Consider the following 26,553-nt stretch of genomic DNA (forward strand, 5'->3'; position numbering starts at 1 on the left):
TTTATATTAGGATTATATAGTATTTATTAGAGTTAATTTCTAAATTTTATATTAATTGCATTTACATCCTTTAGCATAAAATGATTATTCAAAACCTCCCAAAACTCTCCTTTTATATATTGTATAGATTACGCCTTTGTCAAATTTCTAATTTTCAGAAATTCTCTCTTCTAAAAGCTTACTCATTCATTGTCTCACAGAAAATATGATATTGTGTTGTTTTGATTTCGGTACTACTAGGTTGGAGCCGGTCTTTTCAATGTAAATATCCAATTCTCTCATTATTTTAGGATTTTAATAATAATGTCTCATCCTAATGGTAATTGCAAAAAAATAACATCCTGTTGGGTTTAAAACGTCTCGCGGTTGAATTTCTTTTGCAATTATTGGACAAAATTGAATATATAGATAAGTTGCATACTTAATCCCAAATGGTTCCTCAAAAGGAGATTATACATATAATACATGTTGAATGATTTTGTCACAATTTGCATAGAAAATTTATGTTTTTTCAGTCCTACACATTAAGGTGTGTTAGCTTTTGGTTCTGGACAATGAGTTTTGACAGTTTATTTATGATAAAATAGTTAATTATTGACTAAAACACATATCTAGCTAGGACCAGAAGCTAAGTGTAGGACAAAATATGGTTTTTGGGCAAAGGAACCAGATCAGTTTTGGACTTTGAAACATGGTTGACTATTAATTTTGTTCCGGAACTGTTAAATATGAACCAACACATAGTTAAGGATCAAATTAGAACCAAAAAAGTTTTTGTGAGCAAAGTTATGACACCAATTTTAGACTTTAGTTTTATATATATCATGTTTTATAGTAGTATTAGAAACTGCATATCACTAATATTATCTATTCTATTATATAGGGGATGTCCAGGTCAGTATTTACTTGTATCTGTATTTTTTGTTAATATTATAGGTGTGCTCTCTTTAATAGAAATTAGTGTATGATATATATTCTTCACTCTTTTCACATATTTTGTTAGGTAGATAATTTTTCTCGGCTCTTTTCCCACCTTTCACATCCAATTTATGATAATATTATCACAGAAAACATGTGATAAAAATCTGGCGTGATGATAATTTGCGATTTTTTTTCCCTTTTTTCTTGTGAAAAATTTAATGATATGCATTTCTATGCATATATACGTAGTAGTTAGTCTGGCTCTGGCTCTGGCTCTGGCTCTGGCTCTATGGTTTCTGGTAGATGCTACTTTTGAATACTAATTTTGGATGTAAGTTCTTAGTCCAAATAGGGCTCGGGAGTTGGGACCATTTAGCTGGAAATGATCTTTAGGGTTATGATTATGAAGAAATAACTATGCAGATTTTTTGTGTTCTGATTGGAAAAATTCCAATTAAAATGTTGTTTAAGTGTTTGTTTAAATAATCTAGTAAATTTATTATAGCTAAAACGTTTATAATTTTTAGGTGCAAAATTGTTTTCTTATAATGCCATAATTTAATTATAAGTTAATAAAGTATATCGATATTATTAATGAAAAATTAACTTATAGGTAGTGGTGAACTACTAGATTTTTTTAATACTATATTTTAATGTGATTTACTATATTTTAATGTGATTTGCTTTTTCGTTAACTTCTGTTATCTAAGGGATGATTATTTCTGAATGGCCCAAGATTATTGCAAGAATTCTGATTCTCATAAAAAATATGAACTTGCATTGTTTCAATTTAATTGCCACTACTAGTTTGGAGCTAGTTTTATTTAGTAGATCAACTTACAAAGTTATGTTGCACACACTTCATCCCAAAATGATTAATCTAACGATACTTTGTCACAATCTTTTTCGTGTTTTATATAGTTCATTGTGTTTGTGTTTGAGTTGCTTCTGAAGGGTGAGGAGGTGAAGGAGTGTGTGCCCATTAATTTTCTCCAAGTTGATGTCAACATTCTTCAAATTCCCACCGGTAAGATTCATTTCACCAACAACCTCCTATTCTTTGATTGTTATATATGATTGTAGAGAGTGTGGATATATATAGTCTTGCGTTAGGACTAGGATTTTCGTATCAAAAAATATATTTAAAATTTGTTTAAGACATCATCTCTTGTTCTAGTCATGTTATTACATATGTTTTCATCTACCTCTTCACACTGTAAATTGTAAATTTAAACTTCCCAACAGGTTTGGAAATTGTTTGCGTTGTGTGTCTTTCTCTTGCTGCAAAGTGGTTGCAGAAGAAGATGAAGCAAAGATTTGTGTTTGAGCAACGTCCGAATTTCCTTAACAACAAACTTTGACGGTTGTACTCATTTTATCCTTGCATGAAAATTGTAAAATGTAAAGGTATTTTCAAATGTTTGGATTGGTTTTGTTGTCTTTTATCAAACAAGATTCTATGTTTTGTAGTTATGTTCTGATCTTTTGTCTGACTACTAGATTATTGCACTACAAGAAAATAGAGCTCTAAGGACGCTTTTTCGCTTAATTAAGGACATTTTTTTGTGTTACTAAATACATCACCGACGCTTTAAAAAGTGTCCTTACTGGGAGCGTGCCTAATCCAATTTACGACGCTTTTAGCTAGCGTCGGTGATTTAATTTTTGGGACGCTTTTAACATGCGTCTCCAATATATTTGGGACGCTTTTACTTGTATTTGGAGACACTTTTAAATAGTGTACACTAAAAAAAAACGGCAATCAGTGACGGAAATATCCGTCAGTAAAATCTACCAGGTAGAGATTAATGACAGATTCCTGACAGATTGCATCGTCGTAAAGGTTTGATAGTAAACCACAAATTTTGTTACTGGCGGAAAAATCCGTCGCTAATATTAATCCATATTTCAAAAAAAAAACACCTCAAATTTTATTTTCTAATTTATAAATTTATTGATCAATAATTAAGAAAACATTCACCAATACAATATTTGATTAAGTTAAAACACTATTTACCCCCGCAATAAATAAATTACAGCTTCAAAAATAGTAAATCGAGATTGGAAGGACAGTAGGAGCTTCTTTGATTGATAAAATCTCTACCTTTTCTCTCTCTCTTCAATACTTCCAATTATCATTGAGCAAAGCTTGTGCATAAATCTGAAATCAGATATCCATCCACACAAACCTCAATTATCATATATTTAATTTATCTAAGCTCAACTATCTATGAAGACGAGCACTAACCTTGCTCCATGGGCTCTGCGCACCCCGAGTTGGCCACATATATTATCTGGTTGCAACTGTAGACATTCCTAACCATGTTTCAGTGAGAGCAACATCAAAAATTAGGAACAAATGTAGAGCATCAAAAACAAGAAAAGTTACCTCTTTCAAGAGAATATCCATAATAGATGAGCCATATTTTTGAACCACAAACTTGCATTCTTGATTTACCACTCCAGATACTTCTATGGCATGGTTGATCATGGCTATCTCAGTCTACAACAAATGATCCATTAACATAAATCTACAAACATCTTTAAATAGCTTTAGTCAAACACCTTACTAGTCTGATTACTAAAGAATAGCAAATATCGTTGGACTGGCTATAAGAGAAGTCCCAGAATCCGGAAACGATGAACATCCTTAGGTGCAATAGTCTACAAAATGCACACAACAGGTATCTCACATTTTTTATCAAATCTATAAAAAGTGGTGAAAAATGTGGTGTGACATACCACTACTCTGTTTACCCCCGATGAGAACATCACTCATATCAAACTGCAAAATATCCCATCCACATATTCAGAAATCAGCCAAAACAATCCTCAATTTTTACATGTAACTTTCAAGATTAGCTATATGTGATGTATATGCGCTATAATTTACCTCTTCAGTCATGGACAGAAACATCTAACTTGAGGTCATCTGCTTACACAATTATTGTGCAATTTTAGATTGCCTACAAAAATATTGAGAAACATCAGCAAAATATCTTGTGAGTAACCATGTTTCATACATTAATAAGAATATGCATAAGTGTGCGGATCAGAACTTATGGATGTACCTGCAATGTCCTAAAAAAGAGAGATTCAAGAAAAAATTTTATGCATATAAATTTGTAACAAGGGATTTCATGAAGATAAATGATGAACCTTATAAATGTGAAAAGTAAGAAAAGAGTTATTCATGAATTTCACAATGATCTCAATCGACATTCCATGAATGAAATTCTTAAACAACATGGTTTCTTAACATGCATCTGCACTGTAGTTGAGGACAACAAATTTCAAATTGTTCAATAGTGACTGAGAAATCAACATGAATCCAATTTCACTAGTCAATAACTCAATTCTCAGAACGACAATCAAAAGGTACTATTCGATAGTTCTCAAATGTAACTCTTGAAATGGTATATTTCCCAAGCAAGAGTTGTTAATGAGTTAAAACCTAATTTGTCAAAAGTATCCATAGAGTAATTTGAAAGAAATACACATACAAAAGCCTGAAACGACAATTACATAGGGTTATTTAGTTATCGAGGCACCATAAATGTCATACATAAGTATTTCTTACTAATTCCAGATGGAATGATGGATTCGGAAATAATAATATAATAGAGTAGAGAATACAAGAAACAGGAGTACCTTCTTAGCTAAAGTTTTTGTGTTCATTTGAAGGGATTAGGCTATGCAATTGGAAAAGATTGAATGAACATAAACAAAACAACAAAATGAAATAAAATTGGCTTACTAAATATCCGAGGGAGGTCCAGGAGGCGGAGCTCCTAGTTCCATACTATGCACGATAAAATTCTGAAACCAGCAACCGATCAAAATGACGTAACAAAATCGATATACTATATAGATATGCACGACTAGGTATATTATATAACTATTCATTTACAAATTCACATACCTTGTATTTATGCTATGCCTTTGCAATAATCATTTCTTCTTGATTCAGCTGCTAAATACAACTGATTCTTTAAAATTTTCAGAGCCTAAAATTTTCCTAAAAGAAATCAAGAGTTAGCAAACAAAATGCCACAATGTTGTGCTTTTACTATCACATACAGAAACAGAAACAGAAACAGAAACAGAAACCTTCAAGCTTTCTGCAAACTATTCTGCATGAAGCTTTCTTCTCATTGGTAGATTTTGCTATTACATACAGAAACAGAAATAAATAGGAAATACCTTCAAGCTTCCTGCAAACTACTCTGCATGAAGATTTCAAAAAAAAAAAGTTATAAGATACTATAAATTAATACTATGAAATCATATAAACTTTGTGAGGAATTGACAGTACCATTATTTGGATTTCAAAGCATATTACATCCATTTTAATCAACAAAACTGAAAAAAGGTAGTCAAAGCAATATAGTAGTGTATCATATTCAAACTATCATGCATTGAATCTTCACCATAACTTTCGACAGCCAAATAGCCCAATTATGATTAATCATGTTTATCAAAATTAAAATCTAGGTATTTACAAGTTTCCACCAAAGCAATGCTTCTAACAAAATATAAATACATATTCGTGAGAATCTGTTGAAGAAATCTCAGTAAAACATTTTAAAAATTTAAATGTGCAGATCTGTAAATAAATTCATAAATCTTAAAGTATAGATTTGCAGATTTCTACTTTAACTAGCGAAAATCTGAAAAGTCACTCACTTTGCAATCTCAATTTCCTCTAAAATTGAAACCGCCACCAACCGCCAAGCTCAATTCGACAACATCGCCTCTCCGCAGCTCGCAGTGGAGTTCCGTCGTGGAGTCGGCAATAGTTTCACCAGAAATTCGAACTCGCCGCTGGAGGCGGCGATCGACGGAGGCGAGGACTGTGCGCTGATCGCGGAGGCAGCGGGCGGCGGCGGATGAGGCAGCGAAGCCACAACAGGGAACCAGACGGGAGAGATGACGTAGGGCATTGGATTTTGTGGCGGTCATGGGTGGTGGAGGAGAGATTGGGGCGGGCGATCGTGGGTGCTGAGGGAGTTTTGGGGGGCAGTGGTGAAAAGTGATAATTAGGGTTAAATCAAGATGAAAAGGGGATAGAGTGTTAAATGGATTTATTAACTGTAAATATAATTTCTCAATTCTCACTATGGAGGAATAGAAAAATAAAATAAAACAATATAAAATCTGAATATATTACTGACGGACATATGTCTGTCACTATTGTTAAAATCTGCCAATAAATAAAGGCAAGTTTCCGTCACTAATTCCGTTGAGAAATGGCACTTTTTATAGTCCTCACTTTGAGACATTTTACTAAAAGCGTCCCTAATTTAATTTCTCAAATTCATTTCTTTTTAGAGACATAAGTGTCCCTGATTTAGAGACATTTACTAAAAGCGTCCCTAATTTATATACTTAGAGACGCATGTATTTAATGCGTCTCTAATTTAAGGACGCTTATATTTTGCGTCTTAAATTTTGGATATTTGTAAAAATTTATAACGCAAATGATTGCGTCCTTAAAAGATAAATTTATTGTAGTGTTGTCACTTATATTTAGCGTTGGATTCATAATTTTGATTTGGGGTGTGCTGGACACTTTGTGTTAGAGAAATTGGCATTGCGTAATTGTCGAGTCCCTGCGGTAAAGCAAGCAAACGACAACTCGACAGCTACGCAGTGCTATAGCTGAGTGTCGGCTCTTGTTTTCCTCTTTCCTTCTTTTTTCGGTTCTCTCCCCCTACATTTGAATAGCCCTACTTTTGAATAGGCTGTGGAAATGTAGTTCTATGGGTTATGGATTATTGGTGTTGGATTAGAGAAGGTAGATAATAAGCTTTTGAATTAAAATTAGGGAAGCACAATTTGATTTCTAATAAATGCTTCATAATTATATAATACAGTAAAAATAGGATTGTTGTGTGAGGAAATAAACACATAATATCATACTAATATGGATATCGGATGCGTGTCGGCAATACCTAACACCTTGCGCGAATTGGGAAAACGATCCCACCATAGTCCTATAGTTATAATAGTATATGAATTTCATTTAAAACTAGAAGTGAGATCATGTGTTATAAATTTAATCTCAACTAGTTTAAGTGCAGTTAACGAGATATAGTTCTATAGTATTTTAATAAAGCTAGTAACATTAATTGTATAATACTTAGATCTCTTAGTCTACAATCAATAGTCCTTTATTTCAACTTCCCTTATTAAAATATCCATACATAGAATTCAACTTTATATTTATATAATTTTGTTATTATTTCGGCATGGTTCATAATTGTCTTAATCTATAAATATATAAATCGGGAGTTTTGGAGATATTTTGGGAAATAAATAGAATTTTGGGGGTATTTAGGAAAATATCCTTTTTAAAATAGATATTATTATTTAAATAAAAACTACTTTTTTTTATTAAATTGTTATTTGAAGTCAGTGGGAAGTTATTTAAAATTAATAGGAGTTAATGGGTGGTTAGTTTCTTTTCAACTCTCTAAATCTTCGGTGTTTTTATTGCTTATGGTGAATGTTTTTATTTTTGCAGATATTGCAGGTCAATTTATTGCCACAAGAGATTAGTTTTCTTCTCTGAAATATCTTTCTATTTATTGTTGATCTAATGATCTCTTTTGGTATATGTTCACAAAAGATTTGCTCAACTTTCTTCTTTTTAAACCATTTATCTGTTTATTGTTGAAAGATTCGCTTAATTTTCTTCTCTCTAAAGTCTAAACTATCTTTCTGTTTATTGTTCATCTACTATTTTTTTCTTTGTCATTTTATTGCAAATGAATTCATGAGCTTAACAGGTTAGGGTTTAGGGTCCTTTCCTGTTGTTTTATGTTTTTAGTTTGATTATTTAATATATTTTTGCTTCTTATCGTGTTACTTTTTCTTTTGGATCCTATCTACAATAGAAGAATGATATTATATCGTATACTAACAATTTAATTGTAATTCCCTCAAGAGAGTGGGCAGAAAATTTTTGCTCAGAAAAAAAAAAACAATTTAATTATACAATTATTCTTCATTTTTAGTTTATTCACATAGGGAATTATTTGGCATCATTGAGAAGAGTATCATCCACACAATTGTCTTCAAACCAGTATTCTGTAGAAGAAAAACTGTCTTATCTTTACGATCTGTAGAATAAAAAATCATCTTCGTGGATGGTGTGTATTTATTGTTGACTGACTAAGTTAGTAAGTTTTAATAATTTTTAGCATGTGTATATATCTATATAGGTTCTGCATTTACGTTTTTTATTGTTTTGATATTAGTTATTTAGAATATTATAAATGACTATTAATATGACTAAATATTTTTGTTTATTAATTATGTAAAACTAAATTTTTTATAATATTATTATAAATTTACTAATTAATATATGCATTGAATTATACTCCACGTTAGTATTTGAAGTATTTAATAATGTGATTTGAATAAATTAATTTCATTTTATTCTTAATAGTGGCTTAGGTTTGCTCATATATTAATAGTAGTATGCAGTATCTATATATTCCATTTGTCAAAATATAATATCCATATCCAACCTCTTTCTCTAAAGAATATTCAGATCCACTTTTATTGATTTTTAATTCCATGCTCTTCCACAAGAGCATAACACCACATCAATGCTCTTCACAAGACCTACTCTTACACTATAAATTCAATTATATGAAATATGTGTATGTGATGGTTGATTTCTAAAGTTGTCTAATTTTTTATTTATTTTTTTGGATCGTACATTTAAATTGCATTACACGTTTATAATTTTTAACCCTTAGAAAATATAGTTATATCTTATTTTAACTAATTAATTCAAAATATGAATTTATTGTGATGAAATTAAATCTATCCGGCATATCGGTTGTATATTCCATGCTATTTTGCTGTATTTTTGTTGATGATTTTGATCTATACATTATTTTTATTAACATGTGTTCGTGATTGATCTTTTGTAGTATAGATCTAAAAGTGATTTAAATGATATGTGATTTGTGTGCAATTTTTAGTTTATAAACTTATTTGGTTATATGAGTTTAGAACTTGAAATAATAATATTGTTTCTCTCATTCGGTATGTGTTATTTTTTTTTCTTTGTTTAATTTTATATTTTTTAATAATTGTTTTTTATTTTATATATTTATGATTTCAGATTTCATACAATGATATTTTTATGAATTTATAAAATCATTTTACAGTATTAAATTTAAATAAAAGAGAATGGGTCGTGCATCGCACGTGGGTGATACTAGTATTTAATAAAATATGAGTGTAATTAATTTGTGAAATATGAGATCTACTTACCATTTATTGTAAAAATAAATCGAGACTTCTAATTGTGGGGTAAATCGGAACTCGTAATTTCAGACGAAGGAATATTATTAAAATCTCGATAACTAATTAGTATCGAATATCTACATGATCATCGCCTTGATTCCTTTCTCAATTGATTGTATCTCTCGATATCAATCATTATTCCAGGAATCCCCTCCAGTTCAACCTAGGATTCATACATGTATAGCAATAAATTTTTAAAAGTTTTTGTTTTCATTGAAAGCTCAGAAAAGATGGGCCAACTAGCTAACCCAATTTATATATTTTGAATGCTCAATTTAATTGACAACCCAAATTAGATGGGCCACCCACAGCCCACTTAGGCTGAATGTCAAGCCCATCGTTTGGATTACTGAGGCCCACTGAATGATTTCTCCCCATCTTTCCTTCGTACTTTTGAAACCATGCAATCTAAAGTAGCACCCCTCATCTGAATTCACAACGATCTCCTTGGCATTCTCGACTATCAAATTGACGACACTCTTTTCGACATTCGTCTCGGCTCTTCTCTTGTATGCTCGTACTTTCCAGATCGGCAACTTCTCCTTGGCTTTTCCCTTCCTGAAAGCATCGGTTTCTTGCTCGACGACATCTCTTCATGCTGCATCCGTGGCAAGGAGATTGATTGAGAGGGATCGAAAAAGGGATTGATTCGGAACACGTGGTTAAACAAAAAAAATAATAAAAATAAATTTGTTTTATATAAATGGTCTTAAATTATTGAGGCTGCATGCACACACAAAGTTCTAGAAAAATAATATTGCAAGTAGTGCTTAAACTTATGGTTTTTGATCAAAAGAACTACACCCTGCTTCAGTTACTTCAAAGGGAAATCAAATTATGTTCAAAAACCAATTCCCAAACATGGGCTGCAAAGCATGTGGGGGCAGTTTCGGGCGAGAGAAGCCGCGGGCGCGTTGCTCGTCCTTGTCCCATACGGTGGAAGAATGGCGGAGATTTCTGAATCTGCCATTCCGTTTCCTCACCGGGCGGACAGTTTGTACAAAATTCAGCATTTAGTAAATTGGTTGGAAGATGATGCTTAGAAGTGAGATAAATACAGAAGTTGGAGTAGGAAGTTCAACAACTACTTGACTCCTTTCGTCTCGAAGTGTCCTAGAGCGTCGTATTTTAACTACAGAGATCTCGACCTTGGAGTCAACAACGTTGTGGGAAACACGAGCTATGCGCAAGCGAGCTTTTGGGGGAAGAGATATTTTAAAGGCAATTTTGATCGGCTGGTTTGGATGAAAATTGTTGTCGATCCTGTGAATTTTTTCAGGGACGAACAGAGCAGTCCGCCGTTGCATGTGATTCACTCGAGAAGAAACAAGTAAAATAACAATTGTAACGCAAATTCGCACTAGTTGACTTATTTTGTAGCCCACCAATCACATTTAGTTAAGTTTAGTAGTGATTTTTTGGGGATCGTCTCAGTTTTGTAACAAAAGTAAAATATTTAATTTTTTTTTTAATTTTATTTATTTACATTTGTTTCATTGTTCTTTTTTAGCTTAACTCATTGAAAACACGTGAGGGAAGTTTAGGGGAAAAAATATTAGAGTAGAATTGGAGGACTAAAGAAGTGGAGAAGAAAGGGGGAAACGATGTACTTGACCAAATCACTTGATTAATTGAAGTAACTTGACAAAAACCGTGTAATCTCATCGAAACACAAATTCTAAAGAAATAATGACTCAACAGTAAACAACTTAATAGAATTTGAACCTCTAACGATAAAACAATCCAAAAGAAAGAGATTCTTAGCAAAAGCATTCAAGACTTGGAATGATGTCATGTATGAAGACACGACACAACCAGAATACCTAACATGACATATTTCTTCATTAACTTCGCTCACCACCCACCACGCCTGTCGTCGTTCAACTTGCACATTTTTTAAATAATATGCATGTCAAAATATACATTTTCATAAAAATATTTGTCATGCTGTCTATCAGTAGCGCGCTTTTCATTTTGTTATGTTCTTCACTTTTATTTATGCAAATACTAGTGTTACATTTCCTCATATCTATACTTTTCTCTCTTTTTTAAATATTACAAAATGTATTTGAAAATGGAAACTTATTTAATTCACCTTCCTTTATTTTTCTGTTTTTTGAACTTATGTATTTTATATATACTTTTTTATATCTTTTTAGTTTTTTTCTATTGCATTTTAAAACAAACCCAATTGACAAAATATCGATTTTTCCTGTATTATTAAAAAGTTGACCCATTTTCTTATGTCTTTATTATTATATATTTATTTTAAACTAGTATCACGCCTGTGCTATGCACCGATTAATATATTTTTAACGCATTAGTATTCAATTTTAAATTAATTAAATAAAATTAGGATTAATATTAACAATAAACAATATGATTAACAATTTTAGTTATATGACAATAAAAAATCTATACAAATGAATATTGAAGCATAATAAATTTGAAACAAATCACATACTATAATGTTTAAATAGGAAGATAAAAATCTATCACAATAAAGAATTAAACACAATGGATAATTACTCATTATTTTTAAAACTTCTTTACACACTACATTAACTTTAAAATTAAAATCAATCTCATCATTATAAACTAAAGACAATTTTCACTCTCCAACATAACGCATAGGTAAAATAACTCATTTGCCACCACATTAGTCTAAATAAAAATAGCTAAAAGATAAAACAAAAATTCTGTTACTAATTATTCTTCTTATTACAACTCCACTTCACCTTCTTAACTATGATATACACCGGTTGCACTCATCTAATAGTTTCAATTGCATCACTTTTTATCAATTTATAACAATTACATCAAGTACTGCAAACATGTAGATGTAGAAGAAAATTGTCAGGGAATCAAGACCAAGTTTGAGTCACTCATTTTAATGCTACCTATCCACCATTATGCCATTGAAAAACCATAAATCACTACAGCATAAAAGGAAAACTAAGCTGATTTCCCAATACGTAATACTCCCTCCGTCCCGGCTAAGATGACACATTGCTTAGCCGGCACGGGATTTTAGAAGTTATTGGTTAAAGTGTTTAATTGGAGAGAGAGAATGTGTGTCTAAGTATTAAAGTAGAGAGATAAAGAAAGATGAATATTTTAATAGGAGTGAGAAAAAATGGTTGAGTGTATTAATTGGAGAGATAAAGTTACCAAAAAAGGAAATGTGTCATCTTAGTTGGGACAAACTAAAAAGGAAAACGTGTCATCTTAAGCGAGACGGAGGGAGTAGTTCCAAACCTGGTTGTAGTCTTCTATCACGTCCAAATCGAGTGCACCTGAGTTACAAATCAGAATAAAAACCTTTGGAAGCAGTCTTCCATAAGCTTGCTATGATCATATGGAATAGGAAAATGTACATATTCCACATGACTTAGGAGCATCAAAAAATATGTCATACCATTCTTTAGTTTTAGTAGGGATTCCCAAGGTCGGAGAGAGGTAATGAAAAACTCATAAAGGACAAAAGATTGCACACTTCTTATGCACTATACATAATTTATAAATGGTCCATTTACTTTACATACTCCCTCCGCCCCGGATAATTCGGGTCACTTTGACCGGGCACGGGTTTTAAGAATTGTAATGAAAGTGGGTTGAAAAAGTTAGTGGAATGTGGGTCCTACCTTTATATATTAGTTTTATAATAAAATGTGAGTAGGAATGAGTTAGTGGAATATGAGGTCCATTACCAAAAATAGTAAAAGTGAAATGGGACAAATTTTGTGGGACGGACCGAAATGGAAAACTGGGACGAATTATCCGGGACGGAGGGAGTAATTGATAAGATACTTAATCCAATACTTTAACTTGAAAGATAGAAATAATCAAAGGCCTTGACATATCGCCAAGTTCCAATACATCTTATTAAACAATTGATTAGCCTATACCACTTTTATCTATCTAAATTAACACTACTACTAATCAAGATTAAACACCACAATGCGTTATAATTGGGTTGGACTTTTTTCTAATCGATTGGACAATTGGCCCAATTTTTTTTCGATCGGTTAGTCCACTTGGTCCAAATTTTTAAGTCCAGATATACTGCTGGATCAGTCAAATTTGACCCACAGTCGGCGACCTGCTTTGATACCATGATAGAAATCCATGGGTTCCATCCTAAAACCAATTGGTGATAGGAGGAGGGCCCATGAGACTTATATACTAGTTTCAGTTTTCTCTTGATATCGATATGGGACAGTTATATGTTACTCCCTCCGTCCCGCTTAAGATGACGCGTTTTCCTTTTAAGTTTGTCCCAACCAAGATGACACATTTCCTTATTTGGAAACTTTCTCTCTCTAATTAATACACTCAACCACTTTTTCTCACCCCTATTAAAATATTCACCTTTCTTTCTCTCTCTATTTTAATACTTCTACCCACCTTTTCTCTCTTCAATTAAACACATTAACCAATTACTCCTAAAACCCCGTGCCGGCTAAGGAATGTGTCATCTTAGCCGGGACGGAGGGAGTATATTTTTAGTTTCAATTGCCAACAATGTTCTTCTCTATTGCTGTTGCATTCACACATAGCATCTGCTTATATTCTTCGTTGCCAAAATCTGCCATTGCTTTAGACTTCTTCTCCCACAGATTCCACACGACTACATGGAAAAACCATTTCTTTGTATTAGGCCACAAACCGGAGGTTGTTGGCATTCATGGAAAAAAGATAACGGATACATACCCATATCAGAGGCAGCCCCTCCTTTCTGATAACATATGTTCAATTTACCACAATTCAAACTACCTTGAAAACATGCATCCTATTAAATCCCTAATCTCAATAATTAAACCGCTATTTCAATAGAAAATATAATTTTAAAGCTGAAAGCACATACGCAGAGCAAAAAGGAATTTCTACGGGGTTTTTCTAAAGCAAAACATGTTCTCCATATAGCATTTCAATTATAGATTTATGGGAATGACCTCAAGTTTGACGGGATCATAAGTAGTTCCATCCACCACTCCACTAATTCTAGAACTGCTCCCATGATTCCGTGAAGTATCCCACATATCTGATAAAATATATTCTTTTTCATTAATAATTTTTTTTTTTCATCAATATTACAAAAATTTTATAATGGCAATCTTGTGAATATTCCCAAAACTCACCTTTTATATATTGTATAGTTATTCAAATGGATTTTATTCTCTTCGTTTTTATCTTTTCTTCTGATGCACATCTTCATGTTTTTAACTCTTCTCACAATTTCCGAATCATCTTCTCACAAGAGTCGCATTCATATCTCTCTCTAATTCTGAACTCTTCTCACAATTTCCGAATCAAGAGACACCAAACTCTGGTCTCCTTCGACTTCACCGCAACACCGCCCCTCCGTCGCCGTCGGTTGCGGAAACTCCAGAGGTTCATCGCCGCCTCAACTTGCCGCCGCTGTCACCATCCAGCAGCCCATTCACGCCAGGTAATTTCTCCTCTCTCTCCCTTTAAAATACTTTACTGTTTTTTAATTCCTATCCATCAAAATTAGATTTTTATCTATACATGCTAAATATTCTATGAAGTGAGTTCCATTTTCTAATACTAATACTTTAATTAATTTTCTTATATATCTCTTTTTTATTTTACAAATTTTTCATTAAAATTAGTGATATTAAGATTAGTTTGTAAACATATTTAGTATTATTAACCCATAATATAACTATAATAATTTAATGCTCTCTTCATCCAAAAAAAAATATAACAGTTTTATTATTTTAAATTATCTACTAAAATTAGATCAATTTTTGCAAATTTAAACATTTAAATATGACTACTAATTAATAATGTAGATCGTAAACTCCATTACTACTTCTTTTTTAGAATTTTTTATCCACCCTTTCTTCCCAATTGGATATTAAAACTTGTGTTACAATCATGTCTATTTTTAAGTAGATGAAAGTAGTATATAATTATTAATCAAATTCTTATCTAGTATTTTTAGTAAGAAATTTAGTAAATATAGTTATTGTACTATTGTTAACAGAAAATGATATCCGTCTCCTAATATTTTTTTTTCTCAAAAATAGAAAGTTTTTAATTTTAAGAATTAAAATAAAAATAGTTACTATTTTTAAAAAAGATGAAGATTTTATATTAATTTGTTAGTCAAACCTCAACTACTTAGTAAATATTACTAAAACAAAAAAGTTGTCTGCAAGAATTGAAATATAAGAAAAAGAAAAAGAAAAGCATATTAGAATGAGTGGAATGATTTCATTACCTTTACTCTGTCGGCAAGAAATGAAGTATATGAAAAAGAAAAGCATATTAGAATGAATGGAATCATTTCATTACATTCACTAATACTTTAATTAATTTTTTATATATCTCTTCATATTTTACAAATTTCACTTTAAAATTAGTATGATTAAGATTATTTTTGAAACATAACTAGTATTATTATCCCACAATATAACTACAATAATTTAATACCGTCTTCATAAAAAAAATGTACTATAATAGTTTTATAATTTTGAATAATCTACTAAAATAAAATCAATTTCTAAATATAAAAAATTTAAAACATTTAAATATGACTTCTAATAATGTAGATAGTAAACTCTATTACTACTTCTTTTCTAGAATTTTTTTTAAACATATCCTGTGTTACAATCATGTCTATTTTTATTGGCGAAGGTACTCCCTCCGTCCCAAGGTATTAGACCAACTTTCCTTTTTGGGATGTCCCAACATATTAGACTCGTTTCCTTTTTTAGCAAAAAGCATCTATCTTATTTTATTCTCCACCTACTTTTTTCTCTCTTCTCTCCCCTACTTTTTCCCTCTCTCATACTTTACTCTCTCCACTTTAACTATTTAAATATCAATTCCTTAAATCATGTGCCCAAAAGAAGTGAGTCTAATACTCCGGGACGGAGGGAGTAGTATATAATTATTAATCAAACTCTGATCTGGTATTTTTAATAAGAAATTTAGTAAATATAGTTATTGTAGTATTCTTAACAGAAAATGATATCCGTCTTATAATATATTTCTCTTAAAATAAAAAAAAATTAATTTTAAGAATTAAAGTGAAAATAGTTGCTATTTTTAAATTACGGAGGTTTTATGTATATTTGATAGTCAAACCACAACTACTAGGAGTAGTAAATATTACTCCCTCCTTTCCATAATACATGTCACACATTCCTTTCTAGTTTGTCCCATAAAAGATGTCATATTTTCATTTTTGAAAAATGTTCTCGCTCATATAAATATAAAAATTATATTTTCTCTGTTTATGAGACACACAAAACAAAACCTTCTAAAATTACATACCTTTCCTCAAGTGTGACATCTTTTGTGGACCATTGCTCTCTTTTTCTGTCTCTTCACCAATTATTCATTTGCATTCCTAAACCATAACCCTTCTCTTTGAAACAGTTCTCAGCACAAAGAATGGAAGAAGCTGCCGCCGCTGCCTTGCTTCAAGTTCTATTTCAAAAGCTCATCGAGTATGCCAGGGATCAGGTCTCTTTTGTTCGAGGTTTCAGAAATGAAGCAGAACAGTTGACTGAAAATCTGGACATGATCCAGAAATTCTTGAGTGATTCAGAGAGGGGCTCCATCGCTGGTGAGGCTGTCAAGAAGTGGCTCACAGATCTCGGAAATGGGGGGTTCGATGCTGACAATGTTTTGGATGAAATCAAATATCATCAACTCTCCAAACAAAGCAAGGCTATGATTGCCAACAAACCAATGAAACAAAAGGTATTGTCATGCTTCTCATTCTGTCTTCGTATTTCACGTGCTCGAAGTATGGCTCTTAGAATCCAACAAATCAATGGGGATTTGGGGGTCATTAACAAAAGGGCTGCCGATCTTGGCCTCGTCGGGAGACTTGCTGCTGCTGTGCCCACTTTGCCTGATGTTGCTCGTGAAACTGACTCGTTCTCTCTTGATCCTATTTTTATTGGAAGAGATGAGATGATGTCAGAAATAGTTGAACAGCTTACTGCTTGTATCACAACTGATGAACCTATTTCTATCCTTGCCATTGTGGGAATGGGAGGATTGGGAAAGACAACTTTGACTAGGGAAGTCTTCCATTTTATCAAAGAAAAGAATCTGTTTGGATCACATATTTGGGTGCATGTTTCTCAAAATTTTGATCCACTCGGGGATAAGGAAGGTGTTTTGAAAAAACTTGATGGTGCTTTAAAAGATAAATCGCATCTTCTTATTCTTGATGATATTTGGAATGAAAGTGTTCTCACATGGGAAGAATTTTTTCATCCCTTGTTGCGCGTTAGTTCTATGAAGGGTAATGCGATTGTTGTTACCACCAGAAGTATGGACGTCGCTTCAATTATGAAACCATTTCATACACATGAGCTGCAAATTTTATCAAATGAAGATTGTTGGTCAATTATCAAAGAAAAAACTTTTGGAAAAGAGAATGTTCCTTCAGAACTTGAGGCCTCTGGAACAAAGATTGCAGAAAAATGTAAAGGTTTGCCATTAGCTGCCAGCGTAGTTGGTGGAGTACTACTGTGTGATAAATCTGAAGAAAAATGGCACTCGATCAAAGAGAATTGGCTTTCACGATATGAAGGAAATGATATCGCACAGATATTGAAGTTTAGTTTTGATAATTTGCCTCTGCCGTCACTCAAAAAGTGTTTTGCATATTGTTCGATTTTTCCTAAAGGTTACAAAATTAGAACACGGGATCTGATCGAGTATTGGATGGGCGAAGGATTTCTTGAAGCTGATAGAAGCAGTGACATGGAATCTATGGGAGAAAAATTTATCTATGTTCTTCTACGCAACTCTTTCCTGCAAATTGCGGAAAGAGATTTTTATGGAAATGTGAAAAGTTGTGTGATGCATGATCTTCTGCATGATCTCGAAGATTCTGTTTTAAGAGGTTCTTTTAAGGAAGAAGTAATTACCCGAGTTCGATACATGTTTCTCGAAGAAGATTCAATTGTTGATCTAAAAAAAAATGCAAAATATTTACGCATCCATGGATGACATCAATAGTAACATGTTCTCAAACTTCGAATCTCTTCATGTTTTATATTTTGGAAATTGGGATGTTGAAGAGTTGTCAAGTGAAATCAAGAAGTTGATACATTTGAGGGTTCTTGATATTGAACAGACATCTATTGAATATCTTCCGGATTGGATTGGTGAACTCTTTCACTTGCAGACATTGAGAGCGTGTAACGATCGTTTAAAGCAACTTCCAAGTACTTTGAAGAACTTGAGAAACTTAAGGCATCTTTATATTGAGGAAGATGTAGAGTTGTTTGCCGAGATTGGTCTGTTAACTTCTCTCAGGACCCTAAAGTTTTTTAGAGTGGGCAACAAGAATGGCTACAAAATTGCAGAGCTCGGAAGTTTGAATTGTCTCAAAGGAGAACTGCAAATTGATAACCTTGAAAGGGTTTGTAACAAGGAAGAAGCTCAAAAAGCAGATCTATCTAACAAGCTAAAATTATTGAAGTTAAATTTGGGATGGAAGATTGGTAGAGAAGGTGAAACTACAAATGATGAGAATGTGTTGGAAGGCCTCCAACCTCACTCTCGTCTGGAGAAGTTGGGGATTTCTGGATTTGGAGGTAGAAACTTTCCATCATGGACTCGAAATATGGGAGTTGATAATGTAGGCCAAGGTTCTAGGCTACCACTTAACAAGTTGGTTAAGATAACACTCTCCCACTGCTCAGAATGTGAAGAAATCCCAATGTTTGGGCAGTTGCCAAATCTCAAGTGTCTTGTGTTGTACAAATTGAGGAATGTGAAGTCCATAAATTCTTCATTCTATGGAGCAGTGAATGATGAGACACGTACTGTTTTCCCAGTACTAGAAGAGCTTGTGTTAAATAGCTTGCCTAAGCTCATAGTGTTGAAGGGAATAGAATCAGTGGATGCAAGTGCTGTCAATGTATTTCCTCACCTTCAAGACTTGATGATCCAGAATTGCGGTGTGTTGAAGAGTTTTCCTACCCATTTCTGGTCGTTCCTCAAACAATTGAATTTTCGTTATATTGACAGCTATAAGCCTTTGGAAGACATATTTCGATTGGAATTAACGTTGCTAACAAAGCTTTTTATAGTTGGAATACGTGATGTAGAAAGTCTCCCAGATTGGCTTTTCTTTAGTAATCCCAATCTCTCAAAGTTGAATATATTGCAGTGTTCCAATTTGAGAGAAATACCAAATGGTCTAGGCACCCTCAATACTTTGAAAGAGTTTCGCATAAAGGATTGCCCAAATCTGAAACGGATTGGAGATCTTTGCGTACAACAATCACAAGAAAGTCTCAGATCCCTTACTACTTTGAAGATCAGTATGTGCGAGGCTTTGCTGTATTTGCCATGTGATATGCTAGGTTCCTCACTCAAGAAGTTATCGTTGGAGGATTTAAGTAGCCTAGAGAATCTACCCGAAATAATTGCCCGTCTCCCAAAATCCCCCCGTCTAGCACGTTTGAAAATTACTAATGTTCCTCAGTTCATGACCACTTGTTTTGTTGAGATTCCGCCTCGTTTTAGTAGCTTGGCATGGTTAAGAATAGATGCTAGTGTGGGGGGATTAATGGAGACTGTTAATGGCATATTGCAAGGATGCAGCTGTCTTAACAAGTTAGAATTGAAGGGGATGGAAAGTTGGGAAAATCTGCCGGAATCTATTCAACATCTCACTACTCTTTCTGAGTTAAAGCTGGAGAATTTTGGAATGGAAGAGTTACCTGAATGGTTGGGGAACTTGTCATCTCTAATGGAGTTGCATATACATAATTGTATGAAGTTAAGGCGTCTACCCTCTGCGGATGCAATGCGGCGCCTCACTGAATTATACTCCTTAAATATTGAGGGATGCCCGGAAATATGTCTTGAAGAAGCAAGTGATGCAGCTGATTCTCAATGGCCCACCATTTCGCATATCCCCTTCATCTATATTGATGGACGCGGAATCGGTGAGTTTTAATATCTTTTCTTGGTTTGTATTTTATACAGGAATATTGGTCTCTAAAACCACAGACTTTGACCAAATTTTGATATTTCTCAAGAACTTTAAAATTGGTATTAAATATCCCAACTTAACATTTTGTTTGTTATTTCCCAATCCAACCCAAACAAGATATTTTCGGCGAAAAACATATTCTATGTGGGTAATTTATAATATATTTTAGAGGAAATGTCAATTTTGGTCAAAAACATATGACCAAAACACGAATTTGATCCAAAACATTCACTTTTTGAAAAACAGGTCCATAAAAAATGAAAATGTTAACGAAGTTGTCCTTTTTTTTACGGTTCCGTCAAAAAACTAACGGTCAACGCTAATTGCACAGTGGCATGACCGTTAGTTTTTTGACGGAACCATAAAAAAAGGACCACTCCGATAAGGATTTTATTTGTTATGGACCTGTTTTTCAAAAAGTGAATGTTTTGGACTAAATTCGTATTATAGCCATATGTTTATGACCATGATTGACATTTACTCTATATTTTATCACTTTTTAAGTTAGTGGCATGTAGGATAAAAGATGCAAATAAGTTAGTTGGATATGGTGATTTTACCTACTCTTATAAATAACAGACAATATAAAGTTTCAATTTAATTGCTACTAGTTTGGAGCTAGTTTTATTTAGTAGATCAACTTACAAAGTTAAGTTGCACACACTTAATCCCAAAATGATTAATCTGACACTACTTTGTTACTATCTTTTTTGTGTTTTATATAGGTAATGATAGTGATTGTGATAGTGATAGTCATGAAGAGGAAAGCAGAAGGAAAGGTTCGTGTTTGAGTTCGAGTTATTGCTTCTAAAGAGTGAGGAGGTGAAGGAGTGTGGAGTGTGTGCCCATAACTTTTCTCCAACTTGATGTCAACATTCTTCAAGTTCCCACTGGTAAGATTCATTTCACCAACAACCTCCTATTCTTTGATTGTTATATAGTATGATTGTAGAGAGTGTGGATATATAGAGATATATGTAGTCATGCGTTAGCACTAGGATTTTTCGTTGGACTTCGCTAGGTTGTGTTCTTGTTGTGGTGGTGTTGTTGTTGGTTGGAGCCTTTAATGTATCAAAAAATATAATCATAAAATATTTGATTAAGAAAACATCTCTAATTCTAGTCATGTTATTACATATGTTTTCCTCTACCTCTTCACACCGTAAATTGCAAATTTAAATTTCTCAACAGGTTTGGCAATTGTCTGCGCCGTGTGTCTTTCTCATGCCACAATGTGGTGGCAGAAGAAGATGAAGCAAAGACTTGTGTTAGGCAACGTTCGAATTTGCTTACCAACAAACTTTTACGGCTGTACTCATTTTATCCTTGTTTGTTGCATGAAACTTGTAAAATGTAAGGTATTTTAAGATGTTTGGATTGGTTTTGTTGTTGTAATTTATGAATAAAGATCCTATGTTTTGTAGGTATCTTGTTACGACTTTTCTCCGTGGTCTCCCTATCTTAGCTCGTAACACACAAATCCACCGATACTTCGGGATAAAACGCAATCAACAACACAATGAATGATCAAATGATAGGAATGTATTGATAGAGAAACAATCCAAACGATTACAATGATTTGAATGAAAGGAAACGCTCTAGATCCACAATCTAAGCTCGGCAACAACACAAAAACACACGAAAAGAAAAGGCAATGGCTCTCTGTTTTATACTCTGTTCTTAGCTCGGTTAGTCACACATTCCTCGCCGCTTTCCACGTCACCTTCTTCTTCACATGCAAGCACGCCCTTTCCGATCTTGTCCAATATCTGATATGGACCAAACTACTTCGGCTCAAACTTGTGGTGTTTACCTCTTATAGATTTCTGCCTGTTATCTTGTAGCTTCAACCATACCCACTCTCCAATATCAAAATCCTTATCACTTCGATGATGGTCTGCTTGCTTCTTCATCATATCAGCTGCTTTCTGAATATTTCCCTTGAGTATAGTGATCATTTCTTCTGTGTCTCAAAGCTAAATCAACCGCTTCCACATTAGAATCCCCTGGAAAATAAGGAACATGTAGAGGAGGTGCATATCCATATAAAGCTTCAAAAGGGGTCATCTTAATGCTTGAATGATAGGTGGTATTATACCAATATTCAGCTAAGCCCAGCCATCTAGACCAAGTATGTGGTTTCTCCCCCATTGCACACCTCAGATAGCATTGCAAGCATCTATTAACTACCTCAGATTGGCCATCAGTGGATGGTAGGCAGTGGAATAGAGTAGCTCAACTCCCAGCAAAGTTAAGAACTCCTTCCAAAAATTTCCCACAAAAATTGGCCCTCTATCACTTACCACCTTAATTGGCATGCCATGTAGTTTAAAAACTGAGTCCAACAACACCTCAGCTACTTCCTCAGCTACTTTCTTAGCTGTAAAAGGGTGAGATAAGGCCATAAAGTGGGCATATTTACTGAGCCTGTCCACTACAACTTATATGGTGTCATACCCCTGTGAATTTGGCAAAGCTTCAATAAAATCCATGGTTAAATCTGTAAAAAGAGCAGCAGGCATTGGCAAAGGCTGTAATAGACCAGATGGAGGAGAGTTACCTGGTTTGTATTTCTGGCATGCAACACAAACTCTCACATATTCTCTGACCTCTTTCCTCAGCTTAGGCCAGTAGAGAAGGGCTGATATTCTCTTGTACTCAATACTCCAGAGTGACCAGCGAGAGCAGACTCATGAAACCTATACATATATAAAAGGCGAGTTTTGCCCTTAATTGCAAATATTTATAAGTTTTAGATTGTTTACTAAAATTTAGATATTTTGGTTGACCAATAAAAAATTAATTCAATTTATAAATATGGCTGTTACAAATTTAATCAACAATTATAAAAATTATTTGAATCAAAATTCATCTATTTATATGTTGGTGTTCTTAATAAAGTTTTATAAATTTTTGGTTTGGAAGTGTTCTTAATAAAGTTTTATAAATTTTTGGCCGTTATAAATTTTTAACAACTGTAATTTAATCTTAATATTTCAATAATAAGCACTACATATTGATTAGCCATGGAATTGGGGTTACACGGATTAAAAGATTTGTAACTTTGTAACCGCCTCGTTATTACACATTATTAGGAATTGTATTAATAATATATATATGTGTCATTCACTATCTTATTACTCACTTTCTCATTACCTTCACCTATAATCTATTACATCACTGAGTTTCCTACAAAATGAATTTGTTTCCAATATGATTCTTGCTTTTTATTATTAGTATCTTTTTATATTTCTCCATTTTACACATTCTTTAAGTGTAATTATTATGTTACTGATATTTGTTGTTATGTTCTTACCAGAGAGAGGATAGTTGAAACCATGGAAATGGAATTTCTCTATTAGCAATTTACCATAACTTTATCAATCAAAGGTCCAAATTTGGTTTTGAAATTGGTAAGTAATTTAGGAAATTTTATAATGCAAATGATAAGTTGTGTTCGCATTATTCACGAATGAAAATATTTTTCGAAATTGCAATATGGGGGTATATAGTTGACTATGTTTGAAGTTCTTATCTACATATGAGAGCAAACTGGCATGACTGAGAAGATGGTGTCGACGCAAATGAAAGTGTTGGAAACGATAAGCGGCAAAGATGAAAGCTATTGGAGATAGATGAGGGCCCATGGGCGATGGGGCATAGTGGCATGAGCATAAATGATTTTGGATTCTATTTTTTTATTGAAATTTTCATTTCTTGGTTGCATTTTGATCTATTATTTTTTATTAATCGATTTTCTATTAGTGAAATTATTGAATGTTATATGATGAGTAATTAAATGGATTGATGAACACTGTAATTAATTCCAACATAAGTATTAAATTAAAATTTGAACATTATTAAAAAAATCCACAAGACAATACAGAAAGTTATTTTGATTTTTCAACATTACCAAAAATTATTAGTAACATAATCAAAATTGTTTCTTAATTAAATATCATTGGTTTATATTGTTAGTGATTAAACACTCAATATAATTTTATTTTTTATCATAATTTATTTAATTTATATTTTCAATTTTATATGAGAAAATTCAATAGGTCGTGCAACGCACGGGGTTCATACTAGTATAGATAATATCTGAGCTTTTAATATCAAATCATTACCCACCACCAGTTTTCCCTTCCTTCTCAACTCTCCTTTGCTCCAACTAAATTTTGGATGTGAGTTCTCATCTTGCTGTTTCTCCTCGAGTAGCTTCTGTACTTGAGGATCCTTCTTCCATGACTCCTTGATTTTAGCAATCAATTCCAAGGAAATTACATATGAAGTTAGTTGACAAACACGGTGTAATACCCGCTTTTTTTATAATTTTTTTACGTTGAGATTTTTGTTTTTAAATTGAGCGAGTGATAGACCTTGAGGAAAATACCGTCTTTGTTTTGATTGGCTGCGAATGGAAATATGAATGCTTGAATTGTTGTTGGTTAATCGTGTGGTGAAAGTAGTTGACGAGATTGACGTGAGGTTCGTCGATGGGAAAATTGGGCGTTCGTTTACGAGTACTTGGGATAACACCAAAGTACTAAAATAATGAAACACAATAATTTAATTAATATACTAGAATCATATATATTTTTGGGCCTATCACTTTTGTCTATTATTATTCTCTCCTACGACATTTATCTTAATTCAATTGGGATACTTCAATATAGCCATTTATTCATAATCCCTATTTAATGCATGCAGTCAAATACTCAGTCAAAAATAATTCCTTCTTCTAATCCTATTCTACACGTTTTCCTCTTCACCAAAACCTCCACTCCCTAAAATCTCTCCAACCACCAAATCCATGAATATCTATCAGTTTTGCCTATAAAAATCCCACATTCACGTTCTTTTCAAACCATGCTGTAGCAGTTCTTTCTTCTCTTTCACAATTCTCCTCAATTTCTTGAATAATAAATTCTCCTTCGTAGAATCATATTGATTTTTGGGTAGCCAATTCTTGATATCACAGTCTTGCAAGGAGAAGACCGAGAGAGCTGTGATTTAATTCTTCTTGTCATTCTCTTCTTCCCAAAGGTATATCTTTTCCTCAAATCCATGCCATAGATTCATACACCATATTAGTCCACAGATCAATTTGTTGAAATTCTTGAAAACTTGTTGAATGCAACATTTGTGTGAAGGCCTCGATCTTAAACACTATTAGAAACTGCCCTTTTACTCTCCTTTGATCTCAAATTTTTGGAAATATTAGTGTCTGCCCAAAAAAAAAAAAAAAGAAAAAAATGTTTTAATCGAACATATGAGAAAATTTAATAAAAGATTCAAGTTCTGAAACAAGGGAGATGGGAGTTTCTTTTTCTGCTATTGCTGTGTGTGTTTGAGAAAGAATTTGTTTTGTGGAAGGGATAGGTATACCCGGAGATGATTGGGAGTATATAGATATTAAATCAATTTATTTAGTTTTACTTTTGCTCTTTGAGTTTTGTGAGGGAGTGTGCATATCTATAAATCCTTTTATTTGGTTTTTGCTTTTATCTATTAAGATTAGTGTGGAGTTGGTGACGACCGAGATAGAAAACATGAATTTCAGAAGCAGAGATAGAAAGAACAATAAAGTTTGAATTGTTGAAGAAGTCGTAGGTGACGACCGAGAGTATTTTATGTTATAATCCTCAACCTTTTCCCTTTAGGTTAATAAACGTGTTGGGAAAGGGGTATAAATGTGGTGGCAGAGAGTATTTAAGTACAAATCTTTGAATTGCTAATTCTGATTTCATTCTGTGTGGATAGGGAGTAATACGTGTGTTAAGTTGGGAATATATATGTGTTGCTTGACTTTTTTTTTTTCTATATTCTTTTATTTGAGCACTACTAATTATATTATTTGATGAGGTCCAATTAGATTTAGTGTATAGTAGTTTAAAATGGGAAATTGATATTAGTATGTATATAGGTGTTGTGAATGGGTATATACACGTGGTGGATGAGAGTATTTATGGTTAATTCTTTTAATTGTTATTCTTCTTTAATCATGTGTTACATCGGGAGTACTTACGTGAAGTTTGGGAGTATATTAAGTTACGGTTCCTTAAATTTTTACTTAATTGGATGGATATAGTTTATTAAGTAATCAGATTTAATTATGTTGGAAATTTACATACTGTCGAATGTCAGTATTGACCGAGAGTTTTTATATGTTGGGAATTTTGGTGTTTAATTGATAAATCTGTTTTATTATGTGAGAATGAAGGATAAATTGAGCACACACTTAGGATGCATGCATTGATTTATTTTGCAAAGTCTGATTTTTGCATATCATGTTATTTCCA

At 32.9% G+C, this 26,553-nt stretch overlaps 1 protein-coding gene and 1 pseudogene across 11 annotated transcripts; one reads left to right on the forward strand and one right to left on the reverse strand.

Moving 5' to 3' along the window:
- Nucleotides 1-2,850: 2,850 nt before the first annotated feature.
- LOC125201519 (aspartic proteinase A1-like) lies at nt 2,851-5,964 on the reverse strand. Of its 10 annotated transcripts, none has more exons than XM_089064042.1 (10): nt 5,608-5,964; nt 5,125-5,142; nt 4,844-4,928; nt 4,679-4,740; nt 3,815-3,887; nt 3,664-3,706; nt 3,492-3,585; nt 3,311-3,424; nt 3,170-3,237; nt 2,851-3,082 (listed from the first exon to the last, which is right to left on the reverse strand). In XM_089064042.1, exons 7-10 carry the CDS (start codon nt 3,567-3,569, stop codon nt 3,022-3,024), a joined length of 321 nt encoding a protein of 106 aa, XP_088920168.1. In that variant the 5' UTR covers nt 3,570-3,585; nt 3,664-3,706; nt 3,815-3,887; nt 4,679-4,740; nt 4,844-4,928; nt 5,125-5,142; nt 5,608-5,964; the 3' UTR covers nt 2,851-3,021. The 10 variants fall into 10 exon arrangements, 8 of the variants coding, with proteins under 8 accessions (XP_088920168.1, XP_088920166.1, XP_088920167.1 ...); XM_089064040.1 differs by having other exon boundaries at nt 4,844-4,939; XM_089064041.1 differs by having other exon boundaries at nt 5,125-5,147.
- Nucleotides 5,965-14,424: 8,460 nt separating this feature from the next.
- On the forward strand, nt 14,425-21,691 carry LOC125216691 (putative disease resistance protein RGA3; annotated as a pseudogene). The gene is made up of 4 exons (XR_016135144.1): nt 14,425-14,698; nt 16,660-20,204; nt 20,977-21,144; nt 21,443-21,691. The product of XR_016135144.1 is annotated as a putative disease resistance protein RGA3 (transcript).
- Nucleotides 21,692-26,553: the final 4,862 nt, after the last annotated feature.

Source organism: Salvia hispanica, chromosome 2, assembly GCF_029641045.1.
Source record: "Salvia hispanica isolate PSC_SH4W2 chromosome 2, Shi_PSC_v1, whole genome shotgun sequence".
Taxonomy (NCBI): domain Eukaryota; kingdom Viridiplantae; phylum Streptophyta; class Magnoliopsida; order Lamiales; family Lamiaceae; genus Salvia; species Salvia hispanica.